General features: G+C 41.8%; 1 protein-coding gene across 3 annotated transcripts in view; it reads right to left on the reverse strand.

Annotated features, from left to right (window-relative positions):
• Positions 1-24,638, reverse strand: part of ATXN10 (ataxin 10) — a 162,402-nt gene that overhangs the window by 26,163 nt on the left and 111,601 nt on the right. For 2 of the 3 annotated variants that reach the window (XR_012039079.1, XM_072843544.1), the window contains one exon: positions 20,962-24,557. Coding sequence is in view for 1 of the 3 variants with exons in the window: in XM_072843543.1 (XP_072699644.1) it covers positions 5-68 (64 nt within the window). In the remaining 2 variants the exon portion in view is untranslated. Of the gene's footprint in view, positions 1-4; positions 69-20,961; positions 24,558-24,638 lie in introns of those variants that run through there. The other variant, XM_072843543.1, reaches the window with a different exon arrangement.

The raw sequence follows: 24,638 nt of genomic DNA on the forward strand, positions 1-24,638 counted from the left end.
ATACAGGGATTGCTGTCATCGATGCTGCAGCTGTCTAGGATCAAGGGAATGCCATCCAGCTCGTTTACCTGCAGAGAAAGGAAAAGGCAAATTTATACACTGAAAAAAAAGCTTGGATCATAGTCAGAGATTATAGAGGATTTGTTTTTCTTTTTTATTCCGTATCATCACTATGATACAGCAGCACACTGTTGTATTTCAAGCCACCCCATCAGCTGCAGCAGAGTTCCAAACGTGACCTTCAACCTTGAGGCAGGCAGACACAGAGCGTAGGCATCAGTGACTGACCTGCCCTAATGGAGTCAGATGATAAGAGGTCAATTAACGGATGACCTCTCTCCTCCCCCTGCTCCAGTCCAATCTCCTGCACCTCTCACCCCCTCAACCCCCGACAACTCAGCCTGATACCCGTGTTCACCACTTCTCAGCCTTCCAGTGTGCTCAGTCTTCCTGATTCTGCTAAGTTACACTACGTACATACGTTACTTCTACTTTACACAGGCTGCGTGTGTTTATCGTATCATTCCTGCTTTTATGATCTGTCAGTGTTATATTGGTTTTACCTGTGATTTGGTAGGTTATTTTTTGGGAATGAAAACATTCAAAACATTTCTCCATGTTAATTAAGGGTAATTTTTTTTTCCTTCCTGCCCTTTTGGCTTATGAGTCTTCAGAGGGACGCTCTACTTTTGGATATCAGGCGAAACTTCTTTCTGAAATGCCTACACCAACCCAGAAATATTTTATTTTATTTTTTTAAAGAATGTTACAGTTCTTTTTTTTTTTTTTTTTTTAAAGATTTTATTTATTTATTCTTGAGAGACACAGAGAGAAAGAAGCAGAGACACAGGTAGAGGGAGGAGCAGGCTCCATGCAGGGAGCCCGATGTGGGACTAGATCCCGGGTCTCTAGGATCACACCCTGGGCTGAAGGCAGGTGCTAAACCACTGAGCCACCCAGGTTGCCCCAGAAATATTTTAAAATAGACATATAAACAAAGCAGATATTTTATTTTTTTTCCCCATTCTTCCTCAAAAATGTTGGGGCAACTGGAAAGTCATATAAAATAGGATAATGTGGATCTCTTCCCAATACCATCCACCAAGATAAACTCCAAATGGATTTGAGTTTATTATAGTTTAGTAGTATTACTAAGTGCATAGTTCAACCTTGCAAACGGTCAGCACGCTGATACCACTTCTCATGCACTGGGATGGCAAAGTGGTGGGTGATGGGGAACTAGGCATCCTCACGCACTGAAGTGTGTGTTGGGTGGCACAGCGCCCGCGGAGGGGCTACACATGGTGAATGAAGCAGATGCGCACATGTTATCACTCTCTGACCCAGTTGTCCCAGTCCTAGGACATCACCTCAAACAGCATTGTCATACGAAGTTATGCTTCACAGGTTATTTACTGCAGCACACTTTATATTTTTATGTTTTACTGAGATTCAATTCACACATGATAACACTCAACCTTTTAAAAGTATACATTAAAGGGGATTTTAGTTTATTCACATAGTTGTACGACCATCACTGCTTCCTAATTTTAGAACATTTTTATTATCTCCAGAAATCCCCTCATTTCTTCCTCCATCCACCCTTTGGCAACCACTGATCTTTCTGTCTATGGATTTGCCTCTTGTGGACGTTTTGGATAGATGGGATCATTTGACATGTGGCCTCTTCTTTCAGCTAGCACAATGCTTTCAGGTCTACCCACGCTGAAGGATGTATTGGCACCTCATTCCTTTTTATGGCTAAATAATATTCCAGTGTTTGGACAGATCTTACTCATCCATGCATCTGCGGAGAGACAATGGAGGTGTTTCAATATTCTGGCCATTATGACAACGCTGCTGGGATCATCTGTGTACATGTTTCTGAGTCGATGTTTACATTCAATTCTCCCGGCTATATACCTAGAGGGAAAACTGCTTAGTCTTGGTAATTCTTCACTTAACAATTTGAGGAACTGCCAGAGTGTTTTTCAAAGTGCTATACTATTTTCTATTTCACCAGCAACCCATAAGCATTCCAATTGCTCCACATCCTTCTTGACACTTGTTTAACCATCCTGGTGGGTGTGAAGTGCTGTGTTATCGGTGTTTTGATCTGTATTTCTCTGATAACTAATGATGTTGCGTACAGCACAATGTATAACAACAAAGATCCTGGAACCAGCTCAAATGTTCACTCACACAGGCTGGCCAAATGAATTATGGCCCGATGCAGGAGATGCAACTGTGAAAGTGAGTGGGGAAGACCCAGTGCACCACTATGGAGGGATTGCCAGATTTAGCATTAAGTGAAAAAAAGCAAAGTGCAAAATGTGAATATTTTAGGTCACAAAGGAGGAGAAATACACAAATTTTCTTTTATTTCCCAAAAGACACAATGAAGGGTTAAATAAAAAGCTAATAATGGTTATTATCCACAAGGGATGAGGAGGGAATGAGGCATGAGAAACAGAAATGGAGGCGAGGCTTCTGTGAATGTACCTGCTTATACAATTCTGACTTTGGGATCCTGAATATATTTTATATAATTTCTGACAATTAAATTTAAAATGGATGTTAACTAGTCTTACAGTGTTATTTCACAATATATACAAATATTGTCATTATGTTGTATACCTGAACGTAATATATGTCGATGATGCCTCAATAAAAAAGTTAAACTCACAAACTTATAAAAAGAGAAAAGAGAAGTAGATTAATCTGATGACATGTAAAACAAAGAACACTATTTTACAGAACTAAAAGAGTATTTGACTTTACATCCCTGGTGAGATGTATCCTAAGTTCAGAGAACTGCACAGAAATCTTCAAACAGCATTCAGCTTAATTTATTCTGAACTGTTATTTATATATTTAGTTTAAAGCAAAGGGGTAATTAATGTTACTAGGAACTAAGATTTTCAGCATAAAAAAGAGGTATCAAATCCAGATGACAATTTTACACATATAAATTAGAAATACTACCAAGATTTCATGGTGTATTTTTCAATTTCTAAAAAACACTGATTTCCAAACTGCCCAGAAGCAACAGCAAGTAGCAGTGAGCATTACCAGGATCAGATGAACTACAGATCTTTCTCAACCTAAAATGGGATTATGTCCCAATGAACCCATCATTATTAAACTCAACCTACTGAGCATCACGGCTTAGCCTGGCTGACCTTAAGCGTGCTCAGAATGCTCACAATAACTACAGTACAACAAAATCATCTGCCACAAAGCCTATGTGATAACAAAGTGTTAAATATCTCATGCAATTTGCTGTACAGAAAGTGGGACAGAAAGGCTGAAGAGTACAGCATGGCTGTTGGTGAATCAGTTGCTGTTGACCCTTGTGATTGTGTGGCTGACCGGAACCTGTGGCCGCTGCCCTGTGTCACAAGAGCAGAGCATATTAGCCTATCACCAGCCCCAGAGAAGATCCACACTCAAAATTCTAAGTGCAGTTTCTATTGAATGAGTTATTGCTTTTACACCATCGTCAGGTTAAAAATTCCTAAGTTGAGCCATCATAAGTTGGGGACTGTCTGTAAATACATGTCCTGGTGGAAGACAGCAAGCAGACCTCTAACTACATGCGATGCACACACCCACTAAAGGATCACTGACCGTCCTCAGTTTCACAAAGGTAGAGAGGCAATACATCTAATTTCTATACTTTTTTCTAGGCACTAGAGATAGGGTGAGAGATGAATTTAATAAGCGTTTAGCACACAAGGCAACAACAAACACTTTCACGTTTCCTTTCATTCTGATGATGCCAAGGTAAACATCACTGGCTCTATTTTTACTGAGAAAGGAAAGGGGGGGCTCATGAGTCAAGTACCCTCCCCAGGATCACTTAACTAATGGGTGCTATTCAAAGTGGTCTGGAGACCATCGGCAGTCTGCGAAAACGACCAGGAGAGGAAAAGGTCCGAAACCATGCTAAAAATTTAATAGCATTATGCTATGTCCCCTGAATCTTATAATAACATTTAGGTTTGAATCTTCCATGTCTTTTTTAAGATTTTTATTTTTCTGTAATTTGTATTATATAAGCATATTGGTCCAGGATGGTTTGGGGAAAAGATGAGTGGTTCTTCAGCACAGACAATCTGGGGAGCACTGGTGGGGAAACTTTAATGGCACGTGGAAATTTTATGGCCAAACTGGTAGTGGCCCCACCTGAGATTATATTCAAAGCTTCCCAAAGCAATTCTTACACCGCACATCTCCAATACCTGCCACGCATCAACTAGCAGGACTGGGGTGCTAACAATGACATCTCCAATGCCTCTGCCCTGGGGTGAAGAGGAGGGATCCAGAAAAGGAGCAACCGCCTGGTCACTGGCATAGTGATGAAGGAATACCAACTGGCCCTCCAGGCCTTAGCAAATCTGTGATCTAAATCCTTCTGGAAGGTGCCAAGAAGAGCTTGGTGTCTGACACAGGGAAGGCCTCCCTGAAGAAGTAACATTTAGCTCAAAGTGGCTAAATGGACAAATCAAGGGGGCTGTGGAGAATGTTTTGCAGGGAGAAGAGCATGTGCAAAAGCTGGGAGCTCAGAAGGAATATAGAACATTCCAGGGACTGGCCAGGCAGCACAGCACTGAGATGAAGAGCAAGGACCGTGGAGCCAGTGTGCTGGGGTCAAAGCCTGGTTCTGCAGCATTGCTGAGCTGCGTGACTTTGGTTATGTTATTTAACCTTGGAGATTGTGTTTTCTTGCCCATAAAATGGGAGGATGGGGCTCACTTCCGAGGGTGGTTGTGAGAAGGAAATAGATTGCTACACAGTAGCGCATGGCCGGTGCTCCGTGATGGCAGGAGCTCATGATACCTTTAACATGGGGTTCAGGAGCTGGAGCAAGAGTGGAGCTCTTGAAAGGAGGAGTAAGCAGGAGGAGAACTTACATGTAGCTGAGAGTCCACAATCCTACTTTGTATTAGGAAAAACAGTAAATTTATTTCAAATTATTCAAATTATTATTTCAAATTATTTCAGTAATTTTATTTCAAAAACCTTTTTTGTGTATGAGAAATAAAACCATCCAGGATCCATTATTTGATGCAAAAAAAAAAATCTCATTTTCTTGGGGAGGGGGATATGGTAGAATTCTCAGGTATGCTAAATGTTAAGATTTCCTTTGAAGGAAATGAAATAACGTGCAAAAGTTTGAGATTCAGACATGCAGTAAAGGTGAATTAAAGAGCTCTTGAAGATCATGGGTACACTAGAGTCGTGGCTGAACTGAGGGCATGCTTTCCCAGATAAGAATTTCTTGTTCATGCTGCTCCATTATGAAATGAGACAAGATAAATTTTTACAGAGATTCATTAAACATTTTTAACATAAATGATCTCTAGACAAGGATGACAGTGGCATTATGACAAATACACAATTACGTATTTAGGAATGAACTCAGGTTACGTCCCTGGGATAAGAACACACAGATGCCAGCCCTTCAGGAGGAGTGGCTGATAATACGACTGTGTTAGGACCAAGCTCAAGTTTACCGCTTCAGCTACGCGTATGGAGCTCCTGTCTGGGGCAGGGGAGAACAATTAGGAAGTTAACAAGTTTTCTTCTGTTCACACTTCATAAAACAAGGAAGCTGTTTGTTTTCTTACCTAACATGTTGGGAACTGATTCTAGACCTATAATAAATGAGTCACAAGCTGTAGTTCATATCAAGGAGCCAAGCTCAGTCAACGCTTTCACAAGGTAACACATCTCAACAAGACAGAAAATCTGGCTTAAATAAACGAACATTTAGCCCCTGGAAATAAAGAGTAAACAGAAGGACAACTAACTGATTTGCTAACTCTTCCCTCCCACCTTGGCCAATCATCCCAGAGAATGTACTCTGCCAAGTAGACCCACCTATACTATCTCAGCTCCTCTGGGAAAATGTATTATATGGACAGAAAACAGAGCCTCAACTATTTTAGCTGCTCTCACATCAAACGGTAAATGCAAAAATCCAAGAACCCGAAGAAAGGCAAGAGCGCGATACCAACAAAGGACATAATCTCCATTAAGTATATAGTGAATCGAGCTTAACTGACATTTGGCAAAACTGTGTTCACAACACAACTCCTCAAAACAGATACAGACACAAGTAGGAAGATGATTAGAATCCTCATTCAGAAGTGGATCAATGACCAGCAGGGGTGCCACAATGCTCCAACAAGATCTCCGTGGGGATGAAGCCGTCCTCAGGCATGCTAACAGCCATGCACAGGGCCTGGAGCCCAAAGGTGGTGCTGGATGAAAAGGACCATCCATCCAGTCGGAGATGTGGGTGCACCTGCCCATGGGTCAAGACTCCATTATCACCCCGACCACCTGGAGGGACAGAGGATACTTTGGATGCACAGACCTATCCGAGAATTCCAGCTCATCCTTTCAGCCATGGAACCTTGTGGAGGTTTCTGAACTTCAAGTCTAGACTTCATGTGACAAGGGGGTCACACCCACCTCAGAGGATTACAGGGAAGATCCGTGAGAAAGCATCCAGCACAGCACCCCATACATAATCTGGACATAATCGTAATCAGCAGCATTTGTAGTATTGCTGTCACCTGGTTCAGAGATTCTGAAGGTTTCCTTCACCACCATACTTGCAAAGGGCTGGACATGGCACTCCTTTACCAAACACAAGCTGTGCCTTGGCAAAGCTCCAATATATAAAGATTTACACTGATAAAGATTTTTATTTGAGAGAAAGTATGAATGGGGGCGGGGGAGGCAGAGGAGGGAGCCCCAACATGGGGCTCAGACCCAGGACCCTAGGATCATGACCTGAGCTGAAGGCAGATGCTTCACCAACTGAACCACCCAGGTGCCCTTAAGATTTACATTTCTAAAACCAGGAAATTTGTAGATATGGTGACTCTAGGTTAGGCCCATGTTTTTCCTGGCTGTCTCATGAGCTGAGTCCCACAAACACACAGTATCATTCATCTCCATGTTGTGCTCATTTCCATGGTGTTTTGTGCAACTTCACACTGGGCACTTCACGACCAAGCTGCTGCTGCTACCAGAGGAAAAAGTAATGGTGCTATTACTCAGGAAGCTCCAGGATGTTTATAAATTCTGCATTCTGCAGACAATCTTTAATCTAGAATGCAAAGCCCAAGGCTAGGCCAGGGGTTCACAACTTTGGCTCCACACTGGCATCACTTGGGAGGTTTCACACTGTACTAGTCCTGTGGTCCCAGCCCCAAAGAAAGTCCCAATCGTGGAGAGTTGGACAAAGTCCTCCAGCGATTCCAACATGCATCTGAGCTGAGAATTTCTCACCGGTGCCGAGTCCAAGAGCACCCAGTGAGCCAACGCCTGGGACCCAGTGGAAACCCTAAAAGGAGCCCCTACAGTGGAGCACACAGCCCTTCACGTTTACCCCTCTGGTACTTTCTTTTTCCAATTACTAAAGCAAACTTTGTGGAGCTATGACTAACCTGCAGCAGACTGCAGCTGCCATTGCACAACCACAGACAAACCAGGGTCAGAACGTCTGCCACCTTTGCTGCTCACTCCCAGCCTCCGTCAGCCGGAGCTTCCTTGTGCCACTTACTAACCGTCTCTCCTTTTTTAAAATCAGTTGCTCTAGGGTTTAGAGGATGCATCTTTAACTCGCTGTGGTCTATCAACAAACAATATTACACTGTTTTCCATACAGTGTAAGAGTCTCACAACTGGATGCTCCACTTGACACTGGGGCAACTGCTTGCATACATTTACTTCTACATCTGCTATACACCCCCAAATACACTGCTGTTATGATTGATTCAAGGGCTGGTGCCCTTTAAATAAATCTGAAAGTGAGGATAAAGGTATTTTGTTTTTAGTCACGTATTTAACTATTCCATATTCCAGTACCTTCATTTCTTCGTACAGTCAGTCTCCATCTGGCAGCATTGTCCTCCATTTGATACAACTTCCCTCAATACCCTTCAGGGCGCAGCTCTGTTAACATCAAATTCTCATTTGTCTGGTAATGTCTTTATTCTACTTTCATTTGTGAAGGATATGTTAGCTGGATATGGAATTCCAGACTGAGCACTTTTGCATTTTAGAGATGTTACTCCACGGACTCATGTGTGTATCACTGTGCAAGAGAAGCCTGCTAGGGGCACCTGGGTGGGTCAGTGGGTGAGCATCTGCCTTTAGGTCAGGTAGTGATCCTGGGGTCCTGGGATCGAATCCCACATCAGGCTCCCTGCAGGGAGCCTGCTTCCCCCTCTGCCTGTCTCTCTCTGTGTCTCTCATGGATAAATAAATAAAGTCTTGGGTCAGCGCAGCAGAAAGTTCCAGCATTGCAGAAAGGTGAACCAGAGCCAAAGGGGGTTCTTCACGAACATTAATAAAATGCTAAAAATCCCAGGAAGGCTAATGAAGGAAGAAAAGAGAATCATCTATTTAAATAAACAGAATGAAAAGAGATAAACAGCTACAGAAAACATAGAATAAAATATTATGAATTTTATGAAAAAAAGCAAGAAATCTAGGTGTAATGGCTATCTCTGAGGAAAATGGAAAACACCAGTGCTGACACAATAAATAAAAATCTAGAATAATTTAAATACTTAAATTATTTAAAGATATGAAAATGACCCAAGACTCAGTGACAAAAACAAAGAAAGACCCAAAGGCTCTCCAAGTGAGTGCCACAAAGTTTTTCAGGACCACATAATCTACTGTGTGTAAGTTGTTCCAAAACAACAGAACAAGAGAGAAAGCTTCCCAACTCATTTTAAAAGTCTACTCCGACTTGGTTCAAAACCAGCATTAGCTAGACCACGATAGGAAATTACGGGCCAATTTAACTATGAATATATACCCCCTTCCACCCAACCCTCACAAAAAAATCCTACCAATAGTATTAGATGAACCAAATTAAACATGCTATAAAAACGCACCACGATCCTAACATCGACTAGAAAATCTACAGTGTAATCGTCCTCATTAATGTACTAAGAATTACCTCAATATTACAGAAAAAAACATCTGATAATGGTTAGCAACTATTTATATTTTAATTCTCAGAAAACTGGAGAACCTTTTTAACTTGAAAAGGCTAGGTGCCAGAAAACTGTAGTGTCATACATGGTAAGAGAATATTTAGGTAGATCCCAAGACCAGAAAAAAACACAAAGAGACAGTCTTCTTATTCTGATGTACAAGAAATAAACTCCGCTAAATACTGCGATTTCAAAAGGTCTTTGGAGCATTCTGACTCTGGAAATCAAAGAGGGAGCCAGAATGGCATGAACAGTGCACAGTCTCACTGTCAGAGCAGAAACAGTGGAAGAACAAAAACAGAAGAAAGCAATCAGGCTGCTTCAGGTGAAGGAAGAGTGATTGATTTATTTATTTATTTATTTATTTTTTAAGGAGTAGAAGCTGAAATCTTAGAGGATAGATTACCCAGATATAAAATGGAAAATAATTATCTAGAAGGTCAGGATAAGAAGATCTAAAGGGAAATGAAAATGCACCCAGTCCTAACTGCTCTCAGAGATGGGGTAGATGTTTGAGTTGTTTCTGGAACAGGAACTGTGACTGGGCCCCACAAAGCCTAGGATGGGAAGAAACATGGGCTTGGCTCACTGGAATTGCTCAAAGAAGCAGGATCCAAAAAAAGAGTGAGGAGAGAACCCCTGAATGTCACAGGCCACCAACTGTCACAGACTAGATGAAGGCCTAGAGAAGCAGAAATGAAGCCTTTCTGCATCACACTCCCTCAAACTCCCTCAGACAACACAGACTTTCTGCCGTTTGACAGCAAATACTATTAAGTGCTGGTTACTGCGGACACACTTTTGCTTGGGGAGAACCATTAGCAGACTGAGAACTGGCTTGTCTAACTTTGGTGTGTGTGGGGGCAGTGCTCTGATAAGCCTGTGCCCTGTTAACTCTTCTCAAATTTCAGAAGTGAGGCATGTCAGAGATTCAGTACTGGGGTTTGTGAACCTGCAAGACCCTAACCCAGGTTACAGCAGGTAAAGCAGTCCTGAACACAGGCAGGCATAAGGAGCCCCTCCAGGTGGGACTACACAGAGTAAGAAATCAGAGAGGATACATTTTAAACTTCAATCTCTTTGAATTTTAACTCATACGGCAGAGAATCTGACTTTAATATCTCGGACTTTAATTTAAAATGGAATGTAATCTTTGGATTTGAATGTCTCCCTGGGAATTTGATAATGAGATAGAATTAATATTCAAATTTAGAGTATCTCTTGTGGGCATTTTATTATTACCATTGAATTTAGTCTCTTAATATGCAATGAATTCTCTGCCTTGAGGTCAAAGTGACTTTGGAGTTAATTTAACTCATGGATTGATATGACCCATTTAAGAGTCTGCTGGGGGCAAAATCTCCACTCTCCACCAGTGGACCAGGAAAAAGAAAGGAACATGGTTGGTATAAGCAAGAGTGGCCTCATAATAAAGGTGGGAGCAGAATGGTCCTAACAAGTGAGCTTCTCTCCGAAGAAGGGACACATCCTTGGCCCAATACATTAGCAGAACAACAAAACCCAGAAAGAATCCTGGGAGAGGCAGACATCTGCTCTCTTTATGCTATAGAGAGAGCTGTACTAATCTAACATCTGATGGCCTCTCTGGGTCCTTCACTAGCTCCTTCCCAGGGCAGTGACGATCAGACTAGTGAGTCTGGTTCTATGAAGCCCATGGTATACATATTTATTTGTTTGACTCTTTCATTAGACTCTGGGGTTTCCAGCTACACATTCACTCCTTACACCCGTGCCTTGCCCTCAAGTTAGATGCCAGGGACTAGTTGTTGAAAAAATACATGTATGTGAAGGAGGTAAAACAGCTCCAATGACTGACCCATGCATACACCCACAAGTATACAGGTAAACAAGTCCTGATACTTGTGAAACTTACAGCATAGGGGGAGTGCAGGACGCATACAGGAGATGCATGAGCAAGAAATAAGTAAACAAATAAAAACATTACAGATGAGGATCACTCCTACAAAGGAAATAAATAGGATGATCAACTAGAGAGTGACAGGGGAGGCTCTATTTTAGACAGGGCAGCCAGGTAATACTTTCCTATAAAATGGTGACATTTGAACTAAGACCCGAGTCATAAAAATGAGGCAAGCACTCAAAGATCCAGACGGAACCCAAATCAGACTTACTGGTGGAAAGAACTGAACATATCTGAATTATGCAAAGAAAATCTGTGTGGCTCTTTGCAGGGAGCATGGATAAAATGGTAGGAGATGAGGCTGTAAAGAAAAGAGCCAGAGCCTATTGAATAGTGGTTCTCAAAACTGAGCCCCTAGAGCAGGAGCATAAGCATCACTTGTTCTTTAAAAATGCAAATCCCGAGCCAACCCCAAACCTATTGAATCTTAAACTCTAGGGTTCAGCAGAGAGCTGCTGAAAGACCTTTCAGATAATTATGATGCATGCCGAATTTTAAAAATCACTGGTACAGGGCAGTGGTTCTCAATCGTTCTTGTGAATCTGAATCACGTGGGGAAGCTTTTAAAAGTGACACATCGATCCTACCACACATCAACTTAAACTGAATCTTGGGGGTGACGGTCCAGGCACATATACATATACGCACATATGTGTTTAAAAACCCCTCTAGATGATTCAGCTTCCTAGAATATAATCTTGAAGATTAGGAAAATAATTCAGATCTTTTTTTCCTCAGTGTAAAAGGACCTACTGAAGATTTTATATAGGTGAATGAAATACTCTGATGCAGATTTTTGAAAAGATGACCCCTGGCTGCCATATAACAATGTGGGGAAGGAAGAGCAAGAGCACTCTGGGACAGCCTGTCAGAAAGTGCTCACTGCAGCAGGTGAGTGGAAAATTGACTGAGGCAGGGCTGCTGTGGTGCACTAGAGATTAAAACAGCAGCTGATGGGAGATCTGACAGGCATTGTTTTCTAGAGTGGTGGGTAGAGAAGAGAAAGGACTCAAAGATTCTAAGTTCCTGGTCAGCCGGTATCCTTTACTGAGCTTGGAGACATCCAAGTGACCACCAGCAATCACAGCTTCTATATTTCCTTTATAGGGAGTGTGAGCTGCCATGTATCTCATTGTGGAGCCCGGGGGACAGGTCTGGGTTTGAGAGGTACACACAGTCATCACACACAGATAGATGATCTTTAAAGCCCGGGACTAGTGCCCTCCCTGAGGAGATGGCTGCAGACAGCGAAGGGCTCAGGACCAAGTCCTAAAGCATTCAAACATGTTAGGGGTCTCGGAAGAGAAATCTTTGTGCTTCTTCTATAGCCTTGGCATCATCACCAAATTCTGCGTCATCAGAGGATTTGAATAATCCAACACTAGATACTATAGGCAAATGTAAACACTTTCTCATGGAGTAATTTGTAAGAAATATGATTTTTTTTTTCTGGAAGGAATCAATAACTGAAAATAGACAGTGACAAGATTTTCTTTAAAAGTCACAGTGACCATGAGATTATTTGTCCAATGATCATTTTTCAGGATGACTTTTTAGAAGCTGATTTCTAAACCAAATTATGTGGAGCTGCCAATTTCTTCCCTTGTTAGGATTATAGGAATAACACATATGCACATACACACCTCACTAAATTGAATAAAAAAATACTTTCATTTCAACCAATTCATGCTGTTTCAGCCCAGGCCTCAAGAAGAACAGAAACAAACTTGACAGGATATTCAACTTTAAGATGGCTGATTCCCATTCAGTAAGCCTACCACATGCCCAAGGTTTTTTTTTAAATAGATAGATGATAGATAGATAGATAGATAGATAGATAGATAGATAGATAGATAGATAGATAGACGGGCCAGTTCTTGGAGGTGGAGGCTGGAAGGTGGGCACGAAAGAACCAGGGGGCTCCCCATTCCTGAGACCCTCTGCCCCTCTCTGCTTGAGCACAAAGGTCTCAAGCAGGAGGGGAGAAGGAAAAAGGTCAGTTTCAGCTCGCAATCACCACCCCGAAATCTCACCCCAACCCAGGTTGACATTTGAGGATTTGATCCCTTCCCTTATGGGTCAGGCCCCAGCCCTGAGGTGGGGACAGATCCCATCCATGAACATGTTTTATGTATCAGCAGTTTTATTTGTTCAACTTACATATATTATACACATGTACGTTCAAAAACAAAGACCATCTTTATATACACACTATTCTATACTTTCCACATAATAAAAATCCTCTAAAAATGTAATTTTTAAAATGGTGTATATTCCATTACTACAATCTACCATAATTTATTTAACTTCCCCTGTCTAGGACACTTGTACAATTTCTAAGTTTTTACAACAACATAATGAACATCCATATATCAGTATTTTTACTACATCACTGATAAATTGCCTTTGGAGAAATTCCCAAAGGAAAAACTACTGGATGAAAAATATAATCACCTTTAAATCTCTTTGATACACGTTGCCAAACTGAGCCCCAAAGGGTCTTCCTACTTCTTATCACCCTTTAAACTGTCCACTTTATCCTTACTGACAGTGGGCAATTTTTTCCAAAGTTGCTTTTCTTAAATAGACAAAAAATTTTACTTTCTACCTTCACTCTTATGATGATTAGAAAGGCTGAGCATTTTTCCATCTAAGCTTTATGAAGGTTTTGCAAAGTGAAGGTTTTAGGAGGCCAAGGCCTATAATAGTAAAATTCTGCAGGCCAACTAAAAGACACCAGAAAGTTACACTCAGGGTAGGTTCTGCAACCTGAGTTGGGAAGATCCCCCAGGTCTTGCAATGGGTGACCACATATGCATGCAAGGTCAGTCACCATGAGACAAGTCTTGGCCCAGCGTCCCACAGAGGACTGGGCCACCGCAGAGCCACGGCAGGGGTGCCAAGGTGACAGAGACTCATTCAGAGACCACACCCCATAGGTGAGCCTGGCCAAGATACTGCAAGGCTGGGTACGATGGGAAAGAAGGACATGTGGAAAGTAAGCCAGGGACCGGCTATGTGGCCAGGACCACTCAGAAAGAAAAGAAGCCAGAGAGAAGATGGGTACTCCAATTCCACAGCAAAACTCAACAGGGTGACACAGCAAGGTTCTGACAGAGCTCACAGAGAAACAAAGGAGTGTTTCTAGAAGAGCAACACTGAGACTCTTTCCCAAGTACAAAGGACAATGTGATTAATAAAAATATTTTTTATGTTCAACCACCAAATTCCAGGAAGATTAACAACTAACTTTTCTTTAGCAAACATCTGCATCTGAATTTATTGCGATTTTCTCAGGAATTCTTGACCCAGCAGACAAAATCTTTGTTTATAAATGATGAGTGAAATGAGCTGGTTTTAAAACAGCTTATTGTATTCTGCTTACAAGCCTGAAAAAATAGTAGTTGTTTTTAAGTGAGAAGGGAACGAGATTACACATGGTAGAAACTCAACGAGCATCTGGTAATGAAGGTGAAGTAACTGCGTGGCCACAAGATGTATGTGCTTCTGGGCTGGCCAATTACAGAACTACCAGAAACCTCAGGGCGCGATGTCAGAAAGGTGTTTTTGACTGTTTTAGAATGCAAAACATCTTCAAGTGTTTGGTCCAGGAGAACGGGGTCCAGAGGCTGCCAAGCATACCCCTTCAAAGGAGGGTGCAGGCCCTTTCCACAGCCCTGATACTGACGCCAGGTCCTCTACTTCTTCAGACCTCTACGTAACAAGGGGTGAGCCGCAGGAACTCAGCTGAGTCACCTTGGTCTCATCTGAAACCCAGGCCAAAAGCTATACTGCAGAGCAGAGGGTGTCACTTACCTGGAGGGGAGGGGGGCGGGAAGGGAATGTCTTGCGCAATAACCTGGCTTCCAGAGTGCTCCCTAAGATGGGCGATAGTAATATAATCCTCTTTATTTGTCCTTCTACTTATGGCATTTTTTTGTTGCATTCCTTGCAAAGAACTTTAAACTAGCAGAAGTATAAGGAAAGAAGTATAGGCACAGGGTTACTTTGCCACTATAGCCATTTCTTGAAGACAGTTTAATCAACAAAACGTCAAAAGCTGACCAGCGAAGTATCTGGAGAGCCCGATGAAAGGCCTCTGTTTTCAAGCAGGAAGAGGGGAAAGTATGAATCAGGACGTGAACTGAGGGGATCCCTGGGGGGCTCGGCGGTTTGGTGCCTGCCTTTGGCCCAGGGTGCGATCCTGGAGACCCGGGATCGAATCCCACGTCGGGCTCCCAGCATGGAGCCTGCTTCTCCCTCTGCCTGTGTCTCTGCCTCTCTCTCTCTCTCTCTCTCTATGTCTATCATAAATAAATAAAAATAAATAAATCTTTAAAAAAAAAAAAAAAAAAAAAAAGGACGTGAACTGATCTCTAATGTACTTGAGTGCACAGGACTTAAAGCTCCACTCCACTGAGCAGCCTCCTTAAAGTACCACAAGATATGACTTGAGAAAGCAGCAAGACCAGAAAGGGATCGGTAAACCGTGTCAGTGGCAGAGAAAACAAAGCAGCCCAGGAAAGTTGCTCTGGCACATCTGCGCTATCACGCACAGCTATGTTTAGAACAAAAATAACCCATATAGCAAGTTTTTAAAAAGATGCATTCCACCTCTGCTTCTTGGGGTGTGATTCCCACCCAGACCACATCATCGACAGTGTCACACTTCAGTGCCAGAACAAACAGAAATCTGTCCCAAACACATTCAGTCTTTAATTTTTAACCCGTGGACAGAATCTCAACTGCTCGCTGTAATATGATGAGGTCCTTGCCACTAATAAATACAGACTTGGAAACGATTTATCAACTTGCTCTTGGTGTTTAAAAAAATAAATAAATTAAGAAAGACGGACCTGCTTGGAGCTCATGTCCCTAGCCAGCACCGGGAATCATGGCACAGGTTGGCCCTTGGGAGGAATTCCTCGATCTGGACCCTATGGTGAGCTCTATGTCCTGCAGGCACATGGAGGAATGAAGCCAGCAGGGGAGCCTGAGGAAAACGACACACTATCCTTCTCTCCCCTGCTGGCCTTCTACAAATCCTGACTGACACACCGGCAGCCTGTGGTGGCCTCTGAAGGGTGCTGGGTCACCTGCAGGTGACAATGAGGGGAATATGTCTGAATAGAGATGACACATTTCAGAAGCACATCCCTTGGGAGACAGGCTGTTAGCCCCCACCAGAGAACAGGACATGGAAAAGAGGGAGGAAAGATGAACCAGATATCTTCTATGTGAAAAAAGTTGGTGCTCCTAACAGCTCTGCAAGGTAGGAATCCATGTTCTTTTCTGACAGATAAAGAAAATGAGATCTGTAGGGGTAACCAACTTGTTCCCGGTCATGGAGTGGAGTGAATGGCATAGCCCGGCTCTGCTAAAACTTCAAGCTTTTATTTGACTGCACCATACAAACTGTAGGAGGGAGCTTCTAGTCTTCAGAGAAGAGAAAATGCCTGAAACAACAGTAAACATCCTGGGAAATGTCAGAGTGCAGAGCCGAGGGTGCTGGGGGTGGAGAAGGGGAGAGGGGAAGGCCCAGCGAGGCAGAGTCATGGCCCTGGGGGTGGCCACAACCATGGTGACAGAGCATGGCTGGCCCCCCAGACCAGGAAGGGCCTCTGGTGACAAATGCAGCAGCCCCCCAAGCAGGAAAGAAGTGGCCGGTGTGCAGCGCTCTTGGGAACCTCACCAGAGTGATAGGAACATTAGAGCACCATCCTCAGGTCCTTCCCCTAGGATGGATTCTCTGTTTGTGGACACCCTGCAACTATTATACTCAATTGACAAAAACTGAAAATAAAGCTGCTTTGTGACAGACCCTACAGTGGGGGCCAATGGGTGAGTCAGGCACATTTACTGCTCTTACCACAGTCAGGGTGGGGTGGGGAGACTGAGAAAGGCCCAGGTATGAGAGAACATGTCATTCATACCCAGAACTGGAAAGAACACAATGCGCCATGGGGACACAGAAGAGGAGTCCGGGTGGGGCCAATCGGGCGAGGCCTTGATGGCCAAGCTCTTAAGTTTCACTTTTACCCTGAAGGCAACAGAAAAGACTTTATGTAGAGACCTGTGTTTCAGAACACATATTTATTCTATTGTAAGATTTAATTTCCTACAGTAAAGTGTACAAATCTTAAGTGTATAGCCTGTAGAAGTTTTACATATCCACATGCATGTGCAACTGCTACTCAGATCAAGACAAAGAACATTCCGGCACCCAGAGGCTCCCTGTGTACCCGACCAGTTGATAACCCCACATAGAAACTAGGACTCTTATCATCTTAGATTACTTCTGTTCTGGAATTTTGGACAAATGGAGCCATATAGTATGCACTCCCTTGTGTGGGTTTTCTTGCTAAACATATCGCTACAAATCACAGGATCTTTCTCTTTGCTGTGTATGATTTCACTGTAAGAACATACCATGCTGTACTTTTATTCATTCTATCAGTGATGGACATTTGGGTTTTCTCCAGTGTGGGGCTCTCCCAAGCAAGGCTATGAACATTCATGCACATGATTCCTCGTAGACATAAGCACTCATTTCTACTGGGCATATTCCCAGGTAATTGCTGGTTTAGGAAAACAAATTATTTAACAAGACTCTTTTGTTATGCTTTTGTTGAAAATGCTCCTTGATACAACCTAGATAAAACAAGCCAGTCTTGGTCATTAAGAATAAAAGACTGGGGGCACCTGGAGTGGCTCAGTTGGTGAAGCGTGTGTCTTCAGCTCAGGTCATGACCTCAAGGGCCTGGGATGGAGCCCTGCATTGGGCTCCCTGCTCTGTGGGGAGTCTGCTTCTCTTTCTCCCGTCACCTGCATTTCCCCCCACTTGTGCTGTCAAATAAATACATAAAATCTTAAAAAAATAATAATAAAAGACTGAAAACAAGATCCTTTCTTGTTTTAACAGGATAGATGGGTTGATGAGATCATAAACATCTCCAGAAAGGTGGGTCACTTACCATCCACAAGCTCATCAAAGGAAACACGACCCAGTCTTGACCCTTCTGTATCTGTAGGCTTTTTGTCAAATTTGAGTAATGGTTCCTTTGAACCCATTTTCAGCCTCACCCTCTTTCTTCTCTCCTTCTGGGACCCTGATGACAGAATCTTAGAACATTTACTAGAACCCTACATGGCCCTGAGGCTCCAACGGTTTTGTTTCTCGTCTATTTTCTCTCCCCCCCCATCCCCGTCTATTTTCTATTGTTCAAACTGGATAATTTTTTATTTTATCCTCAAGTTCACGGTTTCTCTCCTCTGTCCTCTCCATTGTGTTATTACCAAGCCCACTCATTGGGTTTTTACATTTTATTTTGGGTTACTGTATTTTTCATTCCTAATATTTCCACTTAGCTTTTCTTTACATCTCCTGTTTCTCTGTGGAAAAGTTCGGTTTCTTCCTTTGCATCAAGTGTCTAACTGCTCACAGAAGCACTTTTATAAATGCTGCTTTAAAATCCTTGTCAGAGAATTCCAACATCTGTGTCATCTAGGTGTGGCATCTCTTGATTGCCTCTTCTCATTCAGGTTGAGATTTGCCTGGTTCTTGGCATTACGCGTGATTTTTACTTGTACTGCAAACATTCTGGGTGTGATGTTATGAGACTGTGAATCTGGAGCAGATGTCCTGTTTCAGCGGCCTCCCTGAATGCCATGACAACGAGGGGGTGGGGTGAGGGGCAGCGTCTGCTATTACCATGTAGGGGTCAAAGTCCAGGCTTCCACTCGGGTCTTTCCAGACAGTGAGGCTGTGGCAGGGCGTTGGCGGCTTGCCTCCTTTATACCTACGGTTCCTGAACAGGAGGCCGTTCTGGTGCCCCACACGGCCTCTACTAACAGCAGAGCTGGCCAGGGGAGGGAGGATGTCTGTTACTGCTGAGCAGGGATGAAAGCCCTGGCTCTCCCTCTCCAGTTGTCTCGGACTCCATCAGTGGGGTGAGGGGCACCTCATCATGTCCAGGTGAAGGAGGAAGTCTCGGCTCCTCACCTGGCCTTTGTTGATGAGGGTGGGGCTACGTTTTTCCATGGTGTTTGTCTGAAGTAGGGCAGTTAAATAGTCTAAAAGTCTGCCTTGCTAAAGTGCCCCTTTCTTGGACCTTTGGCAAGAAAGAGCAAGCTTCTCTTGGGGGGTGGGGGTGGTAGAGGGGTTGTCTGCACCCATTGGTGTTTCTGGACAGACAGCTTCTCTAACACCCAGTCTGAGACAACAGAGGCAAAATGAAAACCCAGGGAATATAACATTGGGCTCTTCCTGAAGTCCTGAGGTCCCCAGGCAGGCTGCCTTCTTCTCTCCACCTTTCAAAAGGGTCCTTTTTTTGTTCACATATGATGTCCAGGGATTCCAGCTGTGCTTAGTGGGAGGAGCACAGACAAGGGTGTCTATGCCACCTTGGTCCAGAACCAGAGGTCCAATTACCAATACACTGCGTTTTCAAGGTGCAAAGGACTTCCACTAAGGGATAAAAAGGGAAGTCCAATCCAGGTCTGGATTTGAGAAGATTGGGATGCACGTGTGCATGCAGAAATAAGTAGGGCTGGAATTCACTAAGCCTCTGCACAGCACTCCTCGGGTTACATGGTACGTCCTGTTCCTCCCAAGAAGCCTCGGAGGCAGGACTTACTGCTGTCCCATTTCCTGAGGAGGAAGGAGGCTCACACAGGGTCACTCCCAGTCCACAGCAGGGCTAGGGATTGGACCTCGAACTATGCAACTCTAGAACCAGAGCTCTTGACCACCATACTGTGTAAAGCCTTTCACCATGAACCACATTCCAGAATGGGCAGCAAGGAGGCACTTCACACTGTGCTGTCTTCAAACCATGCACTGCAAACACAGCCAATAACCAGCAGCTTAAAATTATACATGTTTCCCTTTTCATCTTTCTAATTCCTCTTTTAAAAAAATGTCAACAGCCCAAACTTTGATAATGCTGTACAATTTAGAGCTCACAGCTGTGATCTGATTAACCCTCCTAACAATCCTATGAAGTTTTTTTTTTTTCTTCATTAAGTTTATTTCAGTAAAGTTAACAGTATAGTATTAGTTTCAGGTGAACAATATAGTCATCCAACAATTCTCTACATTACTCAGGACTCATTGTGGTAAGTCATCTTTAATCCCCATCACCTGTTTCTCCCATCCCTCTGGCCACCTCCCCTCTGGTCGCCATCAGTTTGTTCTCTATACTTAAGAATCTGTTTCTTGGTTTGTGTCTTTTTTTTATTTTGCTCATTTGCTTTGTTTCTTAAATTCCCCATATGAGTGAAATCATATGGTATCTATCTTTTTCTCAATGACTTATTTTGCTTAGCATTATACTCTCTAGCTCGATCTATATTGTTGTGAATGGCAAGATTTCATTCTTTTTATGGCTGAATAATATTCCATTGTATATACATACCACATCATTTTTATCCATTCACCTATCAGCAGACACGTGGGCTGCTTCCATAATTTGCTATTGTAAGTAATGCAATAAATTTCAGGGTACATGTATCCCTTTGATTTAGTGTTTCTGTATTTTTTTTTTTTAAGATTTTATTTATTCATTCAGGAGAGACAGAGAGAGAGAGGCAGACACACAGGCAGAGACAGAAGCAGGCTCCACGCAGGGAGCCTGATGTGGGACTTGATCCCAGGACTCCAGGATCACACCCTGGGCTGAAAGAAGGCGCTAAACCGCTGAGCCACCCAGGGATTCCCTGTTTCTGTATTCTTTAGGTAAATACCTAGTTGTACGATTACTGGATCATAGGGTAATTCTATTTTTAACCTTTTGAGGAACCTCCGCACTGTTCTCCAGAGTGGCTGCACCAGTTTGCATTCCCACTCATGGTGCATGAGGGTTCCTTTTTCTCCACATCCTCACCAGCACTTGTTGTTTCTTGTGGTTTTGATTTTAGTAATTTTGACAGGTGTGAGGTCATATCTCACTGTAATTTGTATTTCCCTGCTGATTAGTGATGTGAACCATCTTTTCTTTTTTTTTTTCTTTTTTTTTTTTTTTGTGAACCATCTTTTCATGTGCCTTTGGCCATCTGTATGTCTTTGGAGAAATGTCTGTTCATGTCTTCTGCACATTTTAAAATTAGATTTTTTTGAATATTGAGCTCTAGAAGTTCTTTACATATTTAAGATACTAACCCTTTATTAGGTAGGTCATTTGCAAATATCTGCTCCCATTTTATAAGCTGCCTTTTACTTTTGTTGGTTGTCTCCTTTGCTGTGCAGGAGCTTTTTATTTGAAATAGTTCCAGTAGTTTGTTTTTGCTTTTATTTTCCTTACTTCAGGGGATGTATCTAGAAAATTGTTGCTATGGCTGACGTCAGAGACATTACTGCCTATTCTCTATTCAAGGATTTTTATGGTTTCAGGTCTCACATTTACGTCTCTAATCCATTTTTAGTTTATTTTTGTGTATGGTGTAAGGAAGTAGTCCAGTTTCATTCTTTTGCATGTTGCTGTCCAGTTTTCCCAATACTATTTGTTGAAAAGACTGTCTTTTTCCCGTTGTATATTCTTGCCTCTTTTGTCAAACACTAATTGACCATATAATTGTAGGTTTATTTCTGGGTTTTCTATTCTGTTCCATTGATCTATGTGTCCATTTTTGTACCACTACCATACTGTTTTGATTATTACAGCTTTGTGATATAACTCGAAGTCTGGAATTACCAAGTCTTCAGCTGTACTTTCTTTTTTAAGATTGCTTTGGCTATTAGGGTTCTTTTGTGGTTCCATACAAATTTTAGGATTGTTTGTCCTAATTCTGTGAAAAATGCCACTGGTATTTTGATAGGGATTGCATTAAGTCTGTATGCTGCTTTGTATAGTATAGACATTTTAACTATTCTTCTAATCCATTAGCATGGAATGTCTTTCCATTTCTTTGTTATCTTCAATTTCTTTCATCAGTGTTTTATAGTTTTCAGAGTACAGGCCTTTCACTTCTTTGGTTAGGTTTAATCCTAGGTATTTTATTATTTCTGGTGCAAATGTAAATTGGATTGGTTTCTTAATTTCTTTCTGCTGCTTCCTTTTTTTTTTAAATTTATTTTTTATTGGTGTTCAATTTACTCTGCTGCTTCCTTACTAGCGTATAGAAATCCAATGGATTTCTGTATATTGGTTTTGTGTTCTGTGACCTTATCAAATTCATTTAATAGTTCTAGTGTTTTTTTTTTTGGTGGAGTCTTCAGGACTGGCTTTCTCTTTTTCCCTTCCCTTCCCTTCTTCCCTTCCCTTCCCTGATTTTTTCACAGTTTAGCCCTGGGTTTTTTCTATATGGCCTTTATTATATCAAGATATGTTCCCTCTACACCTACTTTGTTGAGGGTTTTTATCATGAATGGATGTTGTACTTCTGTGTCTACTGAAATGATCATATGGTTTTTATCCTTTCTCTTATTGATGTGATCTATCACACTGATTTTATATTTCTTTGGAACTTCATGATTTTGGAATATGGTAGAAATTAAATCATAGATAATATTAACCTTATATTTTTAAGGGCAATGACTCCCAGTAACATCATTTGAGTATATTTTTCCAATTCACTTCTTTATTGACCTGTAATTTTTTATAACATATTACTAATTACTAAATATCCTAAAAATGAAAGTTCCAGAAGAGTAACATTTTCAAATAAAGTACAAATAGTTTTTTCTTTGTATTTTCAAAAAGCATATATGAATTTTATTTAATCTCTGCCAGATCACAACCCATGAACTGTAGATTTAATTTTCACATCTGTAATTATACAAAGTAATCCCAAATTCGTTATTTCACATCATATATGCTTTAACGTGTAAACATTTCCTACAGAGTTATCTGCCAAGCAGAGAACATTATAGGAAAAAGAATACTGTATACACAGAAAAATGACAGAGTTAGCCACTGAGAACCTGAAATCACTGCCAGAGGTCACAGCCACTCATTGCAACGGCAGGTCTAGTCTTTGAAAGCTCCCAACCATGCAAATTTTCCTCCTTTCCACCTTTAACAGACAAAACAACACAACACAGCCCTCATCCTTCCCATCTTGTGAATTGTATTCTTGAATCTCAGAATGTCAGAACTGGAAAGTGTCTCCGGTAATTATGTGGTCCATCACAACGACACCCCCACCTACAGATGAGGGCCACGAGAGGAATTATCCTGATTAAGAAGATGAGGATACTGGTAACATCTCAGGAAGGTAGGGCCCTGTCACTCTAATACCATGCATTCTTTACTTAGAGCCATGAAGAACTAAAGGTATCATATCATTACATGAAGGAAAAGTGATAGATCTAGCAGGAGAGACAATACAGAGCTTTCTATTTTGGGGAATCTGGTCACAGAGAAAATTCACAAATTACATAATTAGAGCCAAAAAGGACCTGGAAAAACATGGTCCAACCTCCTTAATTTAGAAATGAAAAAATTAGCAAAATGAAATTATTTTCCCTAAGTCATACGATAAGGGATTTCTAGGTCCTATGAAACTGTGTATTCATTCCACTCACCAATTAACTTTATTCACTATACCTGTCCAAGTACCAACATATAAATTCTCAGGTCTTATAGGACCTTGTGCACAAACACCAACTTACACAGATTATTACTATTTAAAGTATATAAACTAGTATTGATTTTATATTTTCAAATATTAATCTTCAGTCTTAAAACATAATCACCACCTCAACAAATATTAGCTTTTTGGCTCATCCTTACATTCCTCAGTACTCTTTCTCCCTTTTCCTACTTGGATTCGAAGAACCTCAGAAGGTCAAGGAATCTGATGTGTAATGAGAATTTTAAAATATGGAATGAGCATAAAATGTTAGGGTTAGCTGCAAGGTCCATAGGCAAATACGGAAGGGGTCAGCAGTATCAGATTTTGTACTTTTTCTGCTCTCTTCTTCTGTGACTGAGCAGTCCACTGTACCGAAAGCAATCTGTGAATTCACACTTCTCTGAGCTGGGACTATACACAGTGACACTATTTTACTCACACAGTTTCCTATGAGCCATTTCCTTTCTTTATGAAGCTAATTGCACCTTATTACTTCTAGTTATTCATTCTTTCGGTAAAAACTTTAGGGACAGTAAACATGGAATTATATGGGTTCCAACCATGAACTGAGTTTGTACTTTGTTTTATACATTAACAACCCTATAGTTAGCATAATAATAAGAGCTAACATCATAGGGTATGTATTCTCCTTATGATTGCTATGCCAAGGAATGTTCTAAATGTACTTTTACGAGTACTAATTCATTAAACCCTCCCTGTGCAGTATGCCCTATTATTATCCTCACTGAACATTTCACTGGAATGTAAGCCCCATGAGAGCAGGCATGGTGTCTTCTCTTCAGTGCTGTACTTCCTCAGTCTAGAACAGCGCTTGGCACATAGCAAGCACATAACATTCACTGAATGAAGGGACAAATGACATTTACAGAAGAAGAATTAAGGTACGAAGAGGTCACAGAACATGATCGAGGTCACAAAGTTACTGAGTAGCACAGGTGAGACTCAAATCACTGTTTTCTGATCACGTTCTATCAGGGGTCAGCATACTTTTTCTGTGAAGAGCCAGAAAATAAATAGTTTAGGATTTGCAAACCATTTGGTAGTCTGTCACACCTACCCAACCATGCTGGTGT

This window comes from Canis lupus, chromosome 11, assembly GCF_048164855.1.
Source record: "Canis lupus baileyi chromosome 11, mCanLup2.hap1, whole genome shotgun sequence".
Lineage (NCBI taxonomy): Eukaryota > Metazoa > Chordata > Mammalia > Carnivora > Canidae > Canis > Canis lupus.